Source organism: Dreissena polymorpha, chromosome 1 (genome assembly GCF_020536995.1).
Source record: "Dreissena polymorpha isolate Duluth1 chromosome 1, UMN_Dpol_1.0, whole genome shotgun sequence".
NCBI classification, from domain to species: Eukaryota; Metazoa; Mollusca; class Bivalvia; order Myida; family Dreissenidae; genus Dreissena; species Dreissena polymorpha.
Genome location: NC_068355.1, coordinates 67,481,621 through 67,501,333, shown reverse-complemented (window position 1 = coordinate 67,501,333; position 19,713 = coordinate 67,481,621). Strand labels below are relative to the sequence as shown.

General features: G+C 35.8%; 1 protein-coding gene across 1 annotated transcript; it reads right to left on the bottom strand.

The window, feature by feature from the left end:
• Positions 1-686: 686 nt before the first annotated feature.
• Positions 687-19,053, bottom strand: LOC127833562 (vacuolar protein-sorting-associated protein 36-like). The gene is made up of 4 exons (XM_052358872.1): positions 18,914-19,053; positions 12,295-13,153; positions 4,458-4,587; positions 687-4,191 (listed from the first exon to the last, which is right to left on the bottom strand). Exons 2-4 carry the CDS (start codon positions 12,453-12,455, stop codon positions 3,268-3,270), a joined length of 1,215 nt encoding a protein of 404 aa, XP_052214832.1. The 5' UTR covers positions 12,456-13,153; positions 18,914-19,053; the 3' UTR covers positions 687-3,267.
• Between the last annotated feature and the right edge of the window lie 660 nt (positions 19,054-19,713).

Below are 19,713 nucleotides of genomic sequence, written 5' to 3'. Positions count from 1 at the left end.
AGTTAGCTCTTTCATGGGCTGCTATAAGTACCTCATTCATGGACAGGGACGTCCACTCTGTAACAGTTTTAATCCAGCTTTCACTCTGACGGCCTCGACATCGACCTTACTCTAGGGTTGCCTTGAGCACAGTCTTTCACAGTGAGTCATGCTCGGTGACGAGTCCAAACCAAGCAAGCTTTCGTCGTGTAATGGTCCCTACGAGGGGTTCCAGTGGGCAACAAGTGCTGCTGTCATGTTCCGGACGTACTCATTGATCTTGTGCTCCAGGTAGGAGACAAGAAGCAGTCTTCCGAGATAATTGTTTTCAAAGGCCTGTATCATAAGGGATGTGGTCCACTCCCGGCCTTCATACTTCCTCATTATCTATGCCCAAAGTATGGACGGACTTTCGTAGTCCGCTTCTATCCCATGCCAATTCATAAGGCGATTGGGGTCTGTTTGGAGACGTGTTGTTATAGAGGTCGCTGCAATATTCAATCCACAACTCTCCGTGAAGACTTCACAGGCTAAGCTGGGACGACACTTTACGCGCATGAATTAAACCCCCTTGCATCACAACACGGGTTGTATATGAAATAATCAGAACATATACCATTATGTACATTGAAGTCACGTTATTGCCAGTCTAACCCAGTATGACCCGGAGTTTATGCAAGAGTTCACTAACAAAATACAATTTCAAATACAGTTAACATATTTTTATTTAACCATACATTATAATCATGAAAGAGTATATGTATGTAAAATCATCCACACAGGTAGGACATGCTACCAACACATATTAGTTACAAATGATTCTTGTTCTCAGGTTAATGTCAGCGATTGTCACACAGGGGCTTAAGCCTTTTGTCACTTGAGCAAAATACTAGTTAACGTTGCGGCTTTGACATAACACTACTATCGCTATTATATGAACTTCCATACAGGAGTTTTATAAAATCGTCGATGCTGCAATAATATATAACTGAAAGAACACTCAATTTAAAACATGCGTAATATCATCGTCATAATTAGAACACGTTCAGTAACAACATTTCCCTATACAATCAGCACAGTTATATGGCACTTAGTACGTGAACACTCGAATTCCGCGTAGCACTCGTTGAATTTAAAAAAGGTAAAGTCGTGACTTTCTAAATATGTATTTGTAACTATTTATAAACAAATAAACATGTAAATTTTTAATTAGAATATGTCAAATTAATTAATCGAAGTGATGATCATGCAACGTATTTAAATTGTTTCACATAAGTATAAGAATTCCAAAAGAAGCTAAGTGAGCTAAAATAAACGTAAGGTAAAATTGGAGAAATACATGAATGCAAAAAATCACAACATTCACCATCATGTACATATGCAGTGATGTCACGTGATTGTCAGTATTACCCAGTATGACACCGGTGTGTACACAATTTAATAATTAACAAAAACAATCAAAGGTACAGCACATACAGCATGTTTCACACAGGTCATGTCACCAACAAATACTTGTTATGAATGCGGATTCTTGTTCTCAGAGGAAATGTCAGCGTTGGACACACATGTGACGCCTATATGCCACATGGGCTTGTCAAAACTACTATTTAAACGTACCGTCATTGACATGATAAGATTATTATTATTATTATATGTACTTCCTTGTCCAAGTGTTATTAAACCGTCAATGCTACGATAATAATGAATTACATTGAACACTTAATTTATAATATACTTAATCTAATCTACACTACTAGGACGCGTTCAGTAACAACATGTCCTCACAAAATAAGTACAACTAAACAATACTTGATACGTGAACACTATGATTTCGCCTAGCACATGAAAGTAAAACACGATTTGCACTAAAAATAGTTCATATAGTGACTTTCTTTACATAAATTTGTAACTATAGGCAAAACAGTTAACATGCATTTACAATTTAACACAGATCGTTCATAACAAATATTAACAAACTGTCAACCTACATTTAGCACCAATTGAAACGACACTCGGTATAAGTAACTGTTGTTAGCATTGTTTGAATATTGATCAACCTCTTTATATGGTTAAAAATCAACGAAGAGAATAATTAGACGTTCAATGTTCAGTGAAGTAAAAAAACAACAACAACAACAAAACAACAAAAGTCCTGAAAGGCCCAAAGTCGCTCAACATGAGATGCAAAAGAACTGATCTATTCTGTGCGGCCAAAGATATCATTACAAAACAATGTCTGCCAAATTTTTATTAAGATTTAACTATAAATGTGACATTAAGAGTGTTAACAAGGTTTAACTTTTGTCTAAAAAGGAAATATGCCCCGCCCCTTGGCGGCCATGTTTTACAACTAACCAGAACCATTTTCGCACTCATTCAAGATATTATTACAAATAATGTTCTGACAAAAATTCATGAAGATTGGACTATACATGTGACTTTAAGAGTGTTAATAAGGCAAATGTTGACGACACAATGTTTTACTATAGCCATATTAGAAACAATTCCATGCTCCGTGCGGTCATGTTTTTCAAACTATCGGAATCATTAAAAAAACGTGCAAGATATTATTTGGACAAATTTTCTGACCAATTTTAATGACAATCGAACCATTTATTTTGCCTCGAGAGTTTTAACAAGGTTTTTCTATAGCCATACATGTTTTAGCAAAATTCCCCGCCCCTTTGCGGCAATGTTTGTCAAAAGACCAGAACCATTTGTGAACTCATACAAGATATCATTAGAACAAATGGTGTGACAAATTTCATAAAGATTGGACTATAAATGTGACTATTACAGAGTTAACACGGTTTCACTCATCTCAAACAAGGAAAAATTTCCCGCCCCCTGGCGGCCTTGTTTTTTTTCCCAACCGAAACCATTTTCGAACTCGTCCAAGATTTCATAGGGACAAATCCACTAACCATGTTAAATGTGGCCCCTAGAGTGTTAACAAGGCAAATGTTGATGAGCACGACGGACAAAAGGTGATGCACAAAAGGTGGTCACAAAAGCTCACCATTGAGAACGTTTTGCTCAGTTGAGCTAAAAAAACTAACGCAAAATCGTTGAACCCCGTTTAAAGACTACGGCCCTTCTCTGTATACGACAAAACTACGATATATACTTTAAAGTGCATGGTTTTCTTTTTTTATGAAAACAATTGCGTGCCTGTTATGAATAAACAAAGTTTTATTGAATTACGGATCGCTCTTCAAAATAAATATTAAACTCATTTTATTATTATGATGATATATCCTTACTAAAATCATATAATTTTAAAAGATATTACTCTTCATCGCTTTCCGGTCTGTTCATATGAATATTGTCGTAAAGGCTAACTTTTGACGAAGATATTTGCTCAAATGTCATTGGTCGACGTTGAGAAGGCCTGACCAATGGCTGTGCTGGAGGCACGTCATCAGACTGATGCTGTTGGCGCCAAGTTTGAGGCTGGTTTCCGCTCGATGTCGTCTGGTATTGCCAAACCGTCTGCTGCTGCGGTGAGTGATGCCATTGCTGACTAAAAGTGCCACTATTTCGTTGTTGCTGCTGCTGTTGCTGCTGCTGATATTGCAGTTGATGTTGCTGTTGTTGCCATGGGGTAACTTCATGTTGCCAATGAGGCGGCGGTGGTTGCGGTACGTATGTCTGTTGAGGGAGCATTGGCGCCACGTCAGCAGCGTTGTCATAGTCGTCGTCTGAATGCCTTCGACCTGGAAGCACGTTGCTCCGTCCCTGAGAAGTATTCTCCGTCTGGTATGGCCGTACCTGAGCCATTCTCCCACCTTCCCCATGCCGGGGAACGGAACCGTATCCAGGCTGAACGTGCACTGGAATATTAACAACATTTGCTTGGTTTTGTTTCTTTTGGCCTAGAGTGCTGTATGGCGTTGCCAGATTGGGGTCGTTCAAATATGCAAACGAGGCTAGAGTTGACATATCGGATGAAACGGAGCTGGGACCGGATTTTAGCGATTTCCCTTGTCGCCCTGCACCGTAATAATCCACTGATCTAAGCGACGAATCACCCTGTCGACCGGACATGAATCCACTCGAGAAGCTGTCGGTGGAGCGCGGAGATATGGTCACGTGCTTTTTCAGTGAGCCTTGCTGCCTCCCTTCCCGTAGCACACCATTTGGGACGCGCTTGTCTGGTGGTCCGTAACCCGGGAACCAGTCCCCGTCTGGTTGATCGGCACTTATAACGGTCTGAAATTGTCAGATTTGATTTAACTAAGAGCCCAAGTTTTTTTGGATTAAAATTTTAATTAATTTATTTATTCCAAAACACGCATCCTTCAATGTCATGCTTTTGCAAGCTTTCTACGATTTATAATAGACTAAAGATCGTGTCAAGGTAATTAAAGACAATAACAATAATACACGAATATAACATTATATAATTATAATTGAAATTGTAATTTAAATGTTCGTTTATTATGCGTTCATTTGTGTTCCAAACGTGGAATACTCACAGTTTCTATCGTTTGCGTGTCTGTGTCCCGAACGCGCCACACGCAACACGCATGCGCACAAAGGCAGAGGCAGATGCACACCAGAATAAGACCGGCGCTGAGTATAACACCACCGAGTATCGCGAATATCCTGAAACAACAAATAAGACCGGCGCTGAGTATAACACCACCGAGTATCGCGAATATCCTGAAACAACAAATAAACATTGACCTCGCTATTTCACATTGACCTCGCTATTTCACATTGACCTCGCTATTTCACATTGACCGAATATTATAAAAGTACGCTATTTAACGAGAAAAATTGTTTTACTGACATCAGTGAGTGAAAAAGTGTATGTATGACAATGAATTAGAACATAAAAGTGAATAATTTATATTAAGAATGTATAAAGTATACTTTGGCGAAAAGAGTTTGTACACTCATGTAAGTTTTACTGTGGAGAAAATATTTTCGGAAACATTTAATCATTTTTTTCATTTATTCAGATTCAAATAATACAATCTTATATTATCAAAGCGAATTTATAAATTTAAGCTTATTCAAATATGCATTTAATATCATAAAAAATATAGGAAATAATAATATCTACTTTACGTTCAAGCAAAATTGTGTTTGATAAATAATACATTGATGCTAAAAAAGCTTATACGTTTTTTTTTTAAATAAAGCATCACATTCTTATCCAATTTAAACATTATTATTATTTATCAAATTAAGAGTCGAAACCCGCAAAATTTTCTAACGTTTTCTTATATCTGTCAAAACAGATGCCTATGGGGCTTTATATCAACATGTGTATTAAAGCATGTGCTGATTTAAGTTGAACCTCTTGCATGGAATACGATTGCCCGAATAATAACGTAACAAAGCGGTTGGCAAAACCTCGACAAAACCTCGACAAGCTCACACCAGTAGTCCATACTCAGATTGCGTGATGTATTAGATGAATTTAGACAACCATATTTCGTTTCTTATGTCCCTTACAAGACGGAGGAAGACGTTGTTTATCATTTATTTATTGTGCAACTGCAAAAACTAATTTGTAAACATAAATAACACCTATAACGGAAATGTTGACGCTCACGTGTGCTTCACATGTTTCTACGAGAATTTGAATTTTAAGTAATAAATAACAATTTTAAAATCGTAATCACTGACGCCATGTAAATATTAATATTAATTTTACATTATTTTACTTGCGACTCTGAGCAGTTACCGTAATCCCCAATAGTAGTTCATGTACAGGTGATATTAATAATTTATAACATTGCCAATATAATATTTATGAATCTTCATAATCGAAAGTGGAATGCAAAAAACAACACAGTTTGGTCATTTTCAAGAATACAGTAAATTTTTATTATGGAGAATACAGATTATTGAGGCTCCCACTCGCATTCCCAGACCACGTTTCGGCTTTAGAAATGGTATAAAGTCAAAATGTTAATTGGGTAAGGTGGGAGAACAAAAAGGTGGAGCAAAGAAATTAGTTTCTATATCGTTATCATACAGTGTTATTTTTTTACAAAGTAAACATATGTGTGATGTTACTAAAACTATATTCTGAATAAATTCAAGTTAATTTTCATTTTCTTTCTGAAGATTACAGAATGATAGTCCTTATTTATAACATGAGGACCGAAAAGGCCCAAGGTCAATCACAAGTAACCCGAAGGAACTGTACCGCTCTAAACAGCCTGTGTGATGATTCCGTAACGAATTTAGAAATCAGCAGTGTTATGTCTCGAGCATGGTTCATGATGATTGGGAAATTATTTTACGTTTGTAGCGTTCACAAGATTACATAATTTAGAGGCTTAGCAATGTAATTGAAACTGTCTAACCTCCTGGTGATGATGTTTTGTATTGAATAGACACCAGAGTTGAGCCCATTTAGACGACAGGGATATTCACCGGACTGGATAGATGAAGGATCACTCTGTATTTTTTTCTAATATTCTGCAGATCGGTTTGGGAGGAGATGTCGTTTAAATGAACTGTAAACGGACAACCCACGACGGATTTTAACTAAAATAAGTTAGAGCGATGTCACTGCAGTTTTGTTTTAACAACGAAATCAAGGCGCCTTCGAATCACGCGCTAACGTTTCATTTTTTCCAAGCATGGTTATTATATTTATTTGTTATGACCAATTCTTAAGGTTTCACAGTTCATATTATGTCGTTGTCTATATGCTGGTCAAACGATTTGAACACAATTATTCCGTTAACGTACATTTATGAACGCGCTGTTCTTTTGTTGACAATACACTTGAGTTATGAAAATTGTCAAGACAATGATTGCTCTGCTGTTGTGGCTTATCTAATTCGTTAAGTTGTTATCCTTTACACACAACCCACAAACAAAAACTTGGTAAAAAACTGCGTACGGTTTGATAACAGCTATGGCGTTTGACGTATATTTCAACGCCTTAGTTGTATTGCTTATTGTTTTCCACATATTTTCTTATTCATTAAATACAACTGTCATGGCTTTTGTTAATGCACACAATATGTGTTACAAAACAATAATTCGAATCAAATTAAATTATCTAATCTATGTAAATACGGCGATTCATAACAAAGTGGCCCTTGGTTTACGATCATTGTTTTCTAACGAGTATATAACATATTTGAAGGCCCATGCTGTAATTCAAATCAGTATTTCTCCTCAACTAACCGTCAAATACATCATGGTATATCATCGCCACCTAGCAGCCTAAGATTCATTTATCGCAAAGCAAGGAATTGCTGTTTTCCGTGTCTTGAAACGTTCAGAACAATGTATATGCAAGCCGAATTTCTGGTAAGCGGCCAATATTTAGATGGAAAGAAACAGGACTTTTTTAAATAAGACTCGGCAAGTTTATGAAAAGAGAGATATTTATTACATGTATAATTTTAGAATTCGCCTTTACTATAATCTTTATTATCTCTTTCAAGAACAGTTAGCGTTGCGTTTTCCATCGATGAATGAATGAACGCAATCACGAATATTTTCCAAGAATGTGCAGACTTGATTGTTGTGTGGTTGCCTATATACATGTGTAAAGACGCCATCTAACCACACCAAAATATTTGTCGGAAATTCGTCACGACGCACACATACATAGGTTCATTGAAGGCAGTGGAATGAAGTCGCATGACAATGTGGGTATAATAAACTTATAGATGTATGATTTAATACATATAATAATAAATAACGATATACATAATACATGTTGCATCAACATAATTATTGTTAAACATGATTAATTTTGATATTTTACGATTCCATTTGATAGTACTTAAATCACACCAAATAACGATTTGTATGTATCTCTAAAAAGCGACACAATGTGCTATTTAAAGTGCAAGGGAGGTCAGGGACAGCTTTCATGCATTATCTTCTATTTTACTCGATAGTGATCTTACTCGATAGGATCATTCCATAAAGCAATAATCAGTAGGGTGACTCATCGTACTCAGTAAGGCAATTCGTTGAAGCCATACGAAGGGGGATAATATCTTGTCGTAATACTAGGTAGGGTAATCCTTACATATATTATAGTAGAATGATATATAGTAGCAATTCTCATCATGAGCATTTCTTATTGACACACTCAGAAGGATAATTCATTGATGACATACGTTCTCGTTTCTTGTAGTAATACATTGTAGGATAATGCAGCATTTCTATTTCTGCATTATCATTCATAGTCATCATACTCAGTAGGATTATTTTTGTAGCCATACTCAGTAGGATCATCCCCAATATAGCTACACTCAGTAGGATCATCCCCAATATAGCTATACTCAGTAGGATCATCCCCAATATAGCTATACTCAGTAGGATCATCCCCAATATAGCTACACTCAGTAGGATCATCCCCAATATAGCTACACTCAGTAGGATCATCCCCAATATAGCTATACTCAGTAGGATCATCCCCAATATAGCTATACTCAGTAAAATCATCCCCAATATAGCTACACTCAGTAGGATCATCCCCAATATAGCTATACTCAGTAGGATCATCCCCAATATAGCTATACTCAGTAGGATCATCCCCAATATAGCTATACTCAGTAGGATCATCCCCAATATAGCTACACTCAGTAGGATCATCCCCAATATAGCTACACTCAGTAGGTTCATCCCCAATATAGCTATACTCAGTAGGTTCATCCCCAATATAGCTACACTCAGTAGGTTCATCCCCAATATAGCTACACTTAGTAGGATCATCCCCAATATAGCTTCACTTAGTAGGATCATCCCCAATATAGCTACACTCAGTAGGATCATCCCCAATATAGCTACACTCAGTAGGGGTTAGAGTCTGTCGCCTGATTTCCCCGGAGAGAGATGGTTGTGGATGAAGTTATTAACTACAAAATGCAGTCTTCATTTACTTTGATCTTTAACAGATCTTAAGATTTACCAACAGTATTTGTAATGTCTTGTTTTTGTTGTTTTTAGTTACTCAATACACTCTTTTGCTTCAGAAATATGATTTATAATTTAGAAATTATTGAAAATCATTGAAAAAAAAAACAATATAGAAGATTGCTTATGTGCTTCGTATTATCCCTTTATCTTCAAAAGTTCAAAAGGAAGTTGAAATGCAGCTTGTGAAAAGCTAAAGATAAATCCTTTTTAATCGCTGTATTTATAAAAACTAGGGCGAAACGACCCATGAATTAGGGCGAAACAACCCTTTATTCATTCATCATTTTCTATCTGGCAAACTAATGTAATGTGTATAAGTTTCTTACAAGATGTGCTACGAAAGTGCAGTCAATATATATATATTCAGTTGAGATTGTCTGCATTCAGCCTTTGTGGATTGAACTGACGTCATGAGGTTAAACACATAATATGCGTAAAGTAATTCACTTAAGCCAACTGGTATGAACGGTTATACCGTTAATAAATTGTATTTAACGGTATTGGTTCGGTAATAGCACAGACTCAACCACGACTCATGAATAAGCCAACCAATGTATGCAAGCAAAAACTGTTGCTAGTGACAAAAGGCACATTAAGCGTAAGATGGTTTACGTTCTTAATTTAATTACGGTGTTGAATACAAACAGATTAATAAGCGTTTTGTATTGATAAAAATTGAAACCGTCGGCACCAAAAGGAATCCATTTTGTTTCTCTGTGGTTTATGAATATAACACTTATTTCAATATCGATACATTCAAAGCCCCTGGAATGATGTTTTAAATAATGTAAGCATCCGATAGTGATTCATATTGACCGCGATATTTATGGAAACTTAGACACATGCATCTGGGCAATTTCCGTTCATGTAGTAAAGCCTAACACAATTATCTGATAAGCGTATTATTGATACATTATGTCACAGATAACGATGGGAAAATAATAACCCCAACAATACCTTCGCCTAATAGGCGTGACTACCTTAATCTTATTACACCGACTATTCTGAACCATAAACCACGCAATCTAAATGCATTATGACATTTATGTCTCGTCGGTTACTTACAAGACATTGCGAGATGGAGCGATAACAAGAAACAACCTGTGTTTTTCTTGGCATAACATCGGTATTCTGCAATAATTATGTTCGCCAGCAATAAATACCTAGCTGTACAGTTCGGAAACATTTCGTTATCTGTATACCTACAACAAGTCATTAGAGATTACTTTCCAAATAATAAACAAACACAAAACAAATATAAATAAAAAAATGTATCCTAAAGCTATGAGAATTGCAATATTATACATACAGATAACGTAAAATATAGATAAAGTCAAGATAACATAGATTGCAACGGAAACAACCATATAAGAAATAGTACTTTTTTTAATTTATGCAGTAATAGACATACGTTTACAAGATAACTGTTGGAGATTATTTAAGGAAACTATTGTATTTTTAATGATGAGGAAATTTATCAATTAATTGATCTGCTTTATACTTTTGTTTTCAAATATAGCAAATTATAACACACATTTTGGGGCAACAGTTTGAAAAAGTGTTAGATCTTTATAAAAGTATTGTCATAAATGTTATTAACATGCCTTGTGCATTAAACCAACGTGGTTATACATTTTTTCTTCAGAAAAAATTGTTTCTTAAAGAATGTTTATAATGATAAAAGAGTAAAAAACAACCATACAGGTCGAAAAAATAATATAAATTCTGAATTATTTTTTATTTCATCCGCTGTATGGACGCTTGCCTTTTTGTATGTTCTTTAACAACACAACTGAGTCTACAAATCTTTGATAAGACAGCTCAGGTCGCTGGCATTTTGTTTTCCAGGAAAACCATCACTTAAACATGCGTCCTAAGCCCTTTGTTGATCTTCGTGCATTTGATTTAGGATAGCGCTATCTCGATGCACGAGCAATTTGCGAAAACAAATGGGGTCAACTACTCACACGTGTACAGGTTCTTGCAAATTACATCCGCGTTGAGATGGCTTAGCGAAAGCAACAATACTTTTTGTGTCCCTAGGAAGCTGCATTTGTTTGAATCTTTGTCGATATTAAAGTGATATTATGGGCATTTTTCACTGTTGAATTGAGCTGAAAAGAATTAACAGATCAAAAGAGTAAGTTAATGTGGTAACTGACCAATTATCTGCAAATCATCTTGCTACCAGTTGTTTATAAAATATATATATAATATTCGATATTTTACATGACTGTCCCAGTCCTCTAAGCCGAGCGGAACTATCCTTTTTATTAGGATCGGAGTAAGTGTTCGTGTGTCGTATGAATAGATATCGTTGATGGAAATTAAAATGATCCGTAAAACAAAAGTGTGTCTTTATGTCGTATGAACGAATCTGCACTAAAACTAAATTTAGATTCACATCGTTCATCGAATCATTTCTGTCGTCAGTTGTCAAAACAAAAGTACGGTTGATATTCAAATGGATGATTTTTCCTCTTTCTGGGATATTGTTTTGGTATGTTGATGCTGCATTAACAAACATAAGTGTATATGAAGTGAAAACACCAAAAATAAACAACGGTTGCGATGGACACTTATAAACATAGCATATACAGTTAGATGCGTCTAATATCACTTTAAGCCAGATGACAATTCCAAACGTTTTTCAATCCCAATGTCCGACAAATCCCAGTAGGCGTGGAGCTATATTAACTACAAAAAAACGGCAGTAAAAGAAAACAAATTGAAACAAATTTTTTGGCGTTTTAAGGGCTTTTCAAAGACATTTATTTGAATATAAATATGCTAGTAGGGATTTAACCAGAATGCAAAAATTGAAATGGAAGATTCTGGAAAAAGGCACGGTGACCTCGTTCGTGGATAAAAAATCGTCGGATTATAAAGTATAAAAATAGAAACATGATGAGTATGTATGAGGCAATTGACAAATGCGAAAAATAGAACAAAGTTTTGGTCATATTTTGAAAAGTGGGATACAAAATTGGAAGTGAGAGCTACCTTTCTTTCTGTTTCCCTAACCTAGGCACTCTGTCATTTCGATAATTCCGTGACAAACTTATCAAAATTTTTAGCAGTATCGCACGTAACAAGGAACAAGGCCGCAAAAAATATTTCCTTCATGTGCGATTCATAAGGATTTCGCGGAAAGTTTCGCCCATATGATGATATGTCATTTCGGCATTAAAGGCAGAGTCAATTACATAAGCAAACGGCATAAGGCTTCACAAAGGGGCACGCCATAGCGTACACCCAAATTTCCCGCCAATGAACGAATCCAATATTCCAGCCGCTTTATAAAGGCCGAATGCATAAAATAGCATGTCTTTTACACATAATGTTTATCGGCCTGTATGCTTATGGTTATATTGTGTTAAATGTACCGGATCGACTACCTACCCGCTGGTGACCGATGCAACCCCTATGAATATGGCTCCGACGAAAATTAGTATGACTCCCAATATCAACAGGCCGATGACAGTCTTCTCCGGGATGAGCCATTGATGGAAGCGACTCGTCGCCACCCGAGCTACTGTTGGCTGACCTTTGACACCAATCATTCCGATCACTGATCACACCCTTACCCAATATCGCATTTATTAACGTGTATAGTTCCAACAGTTATGTCTGTAACAGATTAAACCTCCTTCAGGCGCCTCATTGGTCGCATCGAACCACTGATTAGCCGACTGTTAATTCATAAAACACGCAATCTTGAACTGAACACAACGCGTTCACACCAGCACCGAGCGCATATAACAAAGCATAGTTTCGTGTTCGCACACATGCATCCCGCGTGTGCAGATTCCAGTCATTCGTTTCCAAGCCAACACCTGTATAATCGTTAAATTCCAGGGATCCTTCCAGTATACAGCGAACAATGTTATCAAGCGCGAATTATCCCAGAAACAAATAGCCTGCACGTAATGGCCCGGACATTAACCTTTTACATGCAAATATTTACCGCCGGATATCTGGTCAGAAAGTCTCTTTATATTCAAACTGATTTTGAGCTACACTTTTCTTGCTAGAGATCGTTTCGAATATATATCAAGGTTATTCCGACAAATTTAGTTGTTTTCTGAGCGTTCCAGCTGGTACCGTGTCTGCTTTTTCCGCCGCATCCTATGGAGAAACGTCTGCAGCGCCGGGAGCCTTTCCACGGTTTTTTCTCGGTTACAGCTAGCGGGTATCCGGTTACAAATGAGGGCGGTGAATGATTATGTGAAACATTTCTCCACTGTTATCGGCGCTGTGCCTGAAAATTTGAAATTATTAATGTTCTTGTTGTCCGCATTTTGATGTTTCAGTTATTCGGGCCGTTTGTTAGAGAATATTAAATTAGTGCGTGTGGATGAAGAGGGAAACTTGTGAGTGTGAATGATGGGAGAGGGGAGAATAAGCACGAGCAGTAGATTTACTGACAGCCTGTTAGTTTTTCCATTCCGGTGTCCGTTCTAGGATGTTGCGTACATATCATGATTACTTATACTTAAAGGACAAAGCAAAAATCGTTGTAAGCTTCCAAGTTAAGGAAGGCACAAAATCAAATTGGGTCGGTCGGGCTAATGGATTTTTTAAATGCCTCATTTAAAAGCAACTATCAGGAGTTATCACATCAATGAATAATTTACATTATAATGATTCAGAACGCATTCTTTTGCAGTAAGATGACTACTGGTGTAAAAAAAACTTGCAGTTTATAAAAAGTTAATACTCAGATCTGAGTAATTATAGTCAGATCGTAACCCATTAATGCCTAGCGTCTAGAAAATAGGCATTGGCAAACAGCGTAGACCCAGATGAGACGCCGCATGATGCGGCGTCTCTTCTGGGTCTGCGCTGTTTGCTTAAATGAATTTCTGTGAGAAATATTCTAAATATAGAAATAAATATACCAGACATCCCTAATTTTGGAAATAAATTGATCCAATTTAGAATGATGGGAGAGTCCACTAGGCTTAAATGGGTTAACGTTTAATCACAGCACGTAATAACTATTTATTACATGCTCAACCGCACATAGGTGCTATCAGCCAAAATCAAATGCATGATTCAATTCGTTGAGAAGAAACAAATGTAACTGAAAAAATAGTGTGAATAACGGTTATTCATTCCCAAGGCACTATAATCACGTTTGAACTTCATTTTAATACACAGATATCAGTCTTCTTACCGGAACGCCAATGTCAATCAATACATCTGACGAAAATCTCGCTCATATTTGTACTCGACACCCGCTGTTTGGAATGTAAATACAATCATTAAAAACCTTTACATTGATACTGTTATTAGGTTCTTACACTCGATAAATGGGTCAAATACTTGATAAGAACTGAAACTCGTTCTTTCTTTATTTAAGAACATACGGTTTGCAGTTAAATTGAAAAATACACTATAGTAAAAAGAACACGCGATGTTGCAGATAAACGAAGCGTTCAACTGTTACATGAATGTGAAAGTAAACGCTGCAATCATAATTTCACCTGCATTGTATTAACCCATTTATGCCTAGCGTATAGAAAAAAAGGCCTTGGCAAACAGCGTAGACCCAGATGAGACGCCGCATGATGCGGCGTCTCATCAGGGTCGGCGCTGTTTGCTTAAAGTAATTTCTGTAAGAAATATTTTAAATATCGAAATAAATATACTAGACAACCCTAATTTTGGTAATAAATTGATCCAATTGAGAAGGATGGGAGAGTCCACTAGGCATAAATGGGTTAAAGTCATTTGATTTTCCTTTTCTGCACGATTAAAAAAAATATACCGGTCTGTTGCATTTGCTCTTAAAAATCATTTTATTTTAAGAGACTTATTCATTTTGAAAGTGTTATATTTGGCATAGTTTACATTACTTAAAAGTGTCTTAATCATTTGAACGAGTTTTTGTGTGGAATTTTTAATCGTTTTCAATAGCAATCCGTCATATGGGGTCAGATAACGTACACGCCCTGTTACAGGGAGCAGGCTGCTTTACGAGAAATAAGGACAATGTCACAAAGTGAACTTTAAATACCTTTAGCCCATGACTTATTTCAAGCGCACAAAACTCCAGAATAAACGGATCAATTCGCGTAAAATTATCTCTTGAACATCTACACTTCATGGTGTTTTAAAATTTTAATTTACTTTATTAATTCTAACTTTGAACATTCAATGAAACTGCCTTAAAACTGCCCATCCCGAAGTCACATAACTCTGAAACGTATGATTTCTTCTTAGCATCTGCATGTCTAGTCAAACTTGTTGACGCTCTCAAATATTAAGCTATTTTTTTATTATTGGCAATAATTGGTTCAAAGAATTTAGCCTATACAAAAAGAATATCTAAAAAAAACTTTCGTAATGGCCTCAGATGCCCCTTAAAGTCGCAGGGCCCATAGGCATTTGCCTATTCTGCCTAATGGACTGAATACATTATGAAGTATTAGAACGAACTGAACTCGTTAACCCTTAAAGCGCTGGAGCTGAATTTTAAAGGCCTTTGCAAACAGTTTGGATCCAGATGAGACGCCACAGAACGTGGCGTCTCATCAGGATCCAAACTGTTTGCTATTCTGATAGTATTCTTTGAAAAAAATCGAAGAAAATGCTAATTTTAGAAATTCAGCAGACGACATTTTAGCAGATGACAAATTTCCCAGCATGCAAAGGGTTCAATTATAATATGATCTCACCATGCATTACACATTAAGAATTGTAATTTAAATTGTATAAAAATACATAAAACAACTTCGAAATAAACAATTATAAGTGAAATATACCGGGTAGTTATAATTAAATCTTACAGGATTGAATTGGTCATACCATAAAAAGCAAACACGATAATTACGCACTACAAAAGATACTTTAAGTTAATTTAAAACAGAAAATTAGTAGCAGAACCATGTAATAAAAGATATCCCTAGCGTTATGAATGAGTCAAAGTATACATACACAAACACACATAAATAAAAAAAAAACATCGGAAGGTATAATCATTTTAATAGCATCATCATTGCGTACTGCACATTAAGGGAAGTGGCGGCATTTTTTTGTGTTGAGTTTAAACATGCCACGTAAAAACCGTGAATCTCACTTCAAACTAAAGCCAATCACATGGCATTATGTGCAAAAGTGTCTGATTTCTGTGCTTGTTTGAAAGTTAGTAAAAGTAGTCTGTTAACAGACTGGGCACGGGATCAATGTTATCGCTCAGTTCTAAAAAAGAGTCAATATCATCAACCTTACTTGGTGGTCATAACAGACTCATGTCCGCGTGAAAGATTACATTCCTCCCCTTATCCGAACTGTGTGCAAATACGCGAAGTCATCTGTGGTAACCAGGTCAACGGTCAGGATTTCCGCATATGAACACACGTTGGTTTGACAAGAAATAACGTCGCAGAATTATTTTAAGTTGTTTAATATACTTTTTGACGTAAACTGAAAGTGCATCTCTTCGTTACAACCAATTATGATGCCTATTAATTTATGATGCATGCAAACGTAAACAGATTGCAGTCACCGTGAAATGATTGGGATCGCTGACTTCCGAAAATGCATGGTATGGTCTGGAGAACATATGGTTTGTAATAATTTTTTTTTATGTATATTTGTTGATTGAATCCCTTCTTAGGTCCATAGTTGTCTCGCAAGTTTGGTTCAGCTAAATAAATTGAAAATGTTTTCACGACTATATCAAAAATGTGTTGTTTTTTAACAAAAGCTCGGTAGATCCTACAAATACGTCGGTGTTGTCGAATTATGCTCAAATAAATATAAAAGCCGTCATAAAGCTTTGTTATGGTATAAGACGTCATTGATAATTGCGGGTGAATAAAAATGGCGGGCTGAGTATAGAATAATAAATGCTCGTGCATTAATTAAAAAAAAAAATTAAAACAATGAAGATTTTTTAAGAAATAAAATAATGAATTTTCTATTAGAACGTGTTGCCAAAAAAAGAGACAAAAAGCATAGGTATGTCTTAAGAAATCGCTCGTCCTCTGCGCTCGTCATTGCATTCCCACACACTTTTACTTATGCCCGTAGGTTATAGGACAACACAACATTATAGAAACATATACATATATGTATAATGTATTAAACATAATTCCGTGGGCTAAGCGATCGTGTAAGAACGGGTACGCAATGTGTTTTAATACTCATGCTAGACATCTATCTGTAATGAAGATCTTACGGATATCTAACCACCGAACTTTTCGGCGCGGAAGGCCCAGTGATAGCACGTCGGAAAATAACCTTATAAAATATGCCATTTGTAGGACAATACGCAACCAAACATAATAATCTGCGTATAAAAATATCGTTCTGAGCCTCAGAATGCGGGTAGCCATAAGGTTAATGGGCGGTCATCACAGACACATCCCTTTGGGTAGCCGACCCATTCGTGTTATTATATCTGTTAATAATTAAATGAACAATATCATTCTTAATGAAAAAAGTAGCACAATAAGAAACTCTAGAAAAAATGCTTTCAGTGAAAACTTTGAATGATTTAATCACAAATCGATTGCGCTAATGAGGTATCATGCCATGCTTGCTTATTGTTATGTTTGTCAACTGATTCGTCATTTTTCAGGTTTACCAAGTTTTCTCATCGAAAACTCATAATCTCTGATAGCGATTACTATTCGTCCTTACCCGAGTACGGTTGGTTACCAGTTCCCATAGACTTAAAAGTGTGGCTGATTTTGATTGAAAACGTTCATTAAATTCTGGAGTAAAATTATGTTCACAAATCATCATATGCGTATTTAGATCTATGAAATTATCAATAGCGTGTAAGATATAGTTAACTCTTTCAGTGCTGGAACCGAATTGCGAAGGCCTTTGCAAACAGTTTGGATCTCGATGAGACGCCACAGAACGTGGCGTCTCATCAGGATCCAAACTGTTTGCTATTCTGAAAGTATTCTTTGAAAAAAAAATCGAAGAAAATCCTAATTTTATAAATTCAGTAGACGACATTTTAGCAGACGACAAATTTCCCAGCATGCAAAGGATTAAGTACTGCACATTCCAAAGTTATCGGCGAAAATAAATCAGAGAGGAAGCAGCTGCAGCATTTAAGAAATAGAGATAAAAACCGAAAGCTAATATCAAGTCTTTATAGTGGCGTTAATTATTTGCGAACTTAATTAAACTAGTTATATGGCTATCAGTCTTCTACCCAAACTTCAATGGCGAAAACCTCGCTCACATTTGTACTGTTTATATGTAAATAGTGTCGTTTAAAACCATTAGGTTCTTAATCTCGTAAAATGGATCAAATTCACGCTACAAACGAAATTTATTCATGAAATGCTGTATTAATGTAGTTCATATTATACGACTGATATAAACGTCAGTTAAAAGAACACACACTGTCTTTTTTAATGGTACTTTAATGGTACTTTGAATTGTACTTTGAATGTATTTGTATGCGCTCTATTTACGAGTTTTTATGCATGTTATTATTTAGATTTGATCTCAATTTATTCGTCGTAAGGTTTGAGATATAGTAAAGTACATGAACACAGTTAAGAGTTTGTTTTAAATAATCTTCTTTTTAGCTGTGTGATTTAATAGCTTTTAGCGAGATATTTCCAAAAACTGACACAAACTTTATCATTCGATTAACTTATACATTATACAGTATATACAATGATGTTCTCATTCGAAACACTTGTAACAAACGACTCTGTACTTAAATGTAAAAAAACGTTTCTTAGAACGGTACCACTTTTACACAATTTTTATCACGTATAATGAGATAAAGAAGTTAATCGTTTTAAATTACCGAAAATTATGCCTTACTTATATTTCTGAAGTGCATCAAACAATTGAAGACAATTAAGTCGTAATGTGGTCGACACATAAAAATATGAAAAAGGGCATTTACAGTGTCATACAATTTACGAAGTGAACAATTCAGTAAATGGAAACAAAATGTTGAAAAAGGGCATTTACAGTTTCATACAATTTACGAAGTGAACAATTCAGTAAATGGAAACGAAATGTTAACACTTACTTCCCAGTGAATACTCTCCAAAACACATGAATGTTCCATGTTTACATTAATGTTCTTTCATATTTGATGACAGACAAAAAGTAAGAAGTAGCAATAAAAATCGCGAGGAAGGACCTACCGATGTAAATATTTTGATATCTTTTATATTCCATATCAACTAGAGCAGTATGAATGAAACAGATAAGCTAGTGAAGGGTCCGTATACCAAACGTATAGGTAAACCTTGAGAAACAAACGTGACCTGCATTTCACCTCCTAGATAGTTTTGCGAATGAAATGCGCTGTGTTGAACACACTGATGTTAAGTAGTGGCTTGTCGGAAGTTTCACAAAATAAGTTTACCATTTGAAAACTTAATCTCAAGCTTTTACTTGAATACAAATACACTCGTGCATGCAATATCAGGACTGTCACCTGAAAGCAAAACTATTGCAGCGACTTTGAATATTGTATTGTATTGATATGTACACTTATCAATAGACCATAATCTTGCAATATATAAGTTATGTCATTAAATATGTCATTTAACATATTACATACGTGCAATTAATATAAAAATACACACACAATTCGTAAAGGATTATTATTTAAATTACATAATCAATAACTGAAGCTCGTTTGTAATTGTAGACCTTAGTCTTGAATCGTATTGATGAAAATCGAAACCATTAAATGTGAAAAGGCATGTCACGCTCTGAATGAAGAACACGTGAAGCAAATATGTATCTTTGTCCATATGCACACTTGCTTTGATTGTTTTAGGACAAGTGTGCATTTAACAGTCGATGTCGTTGCGGTAA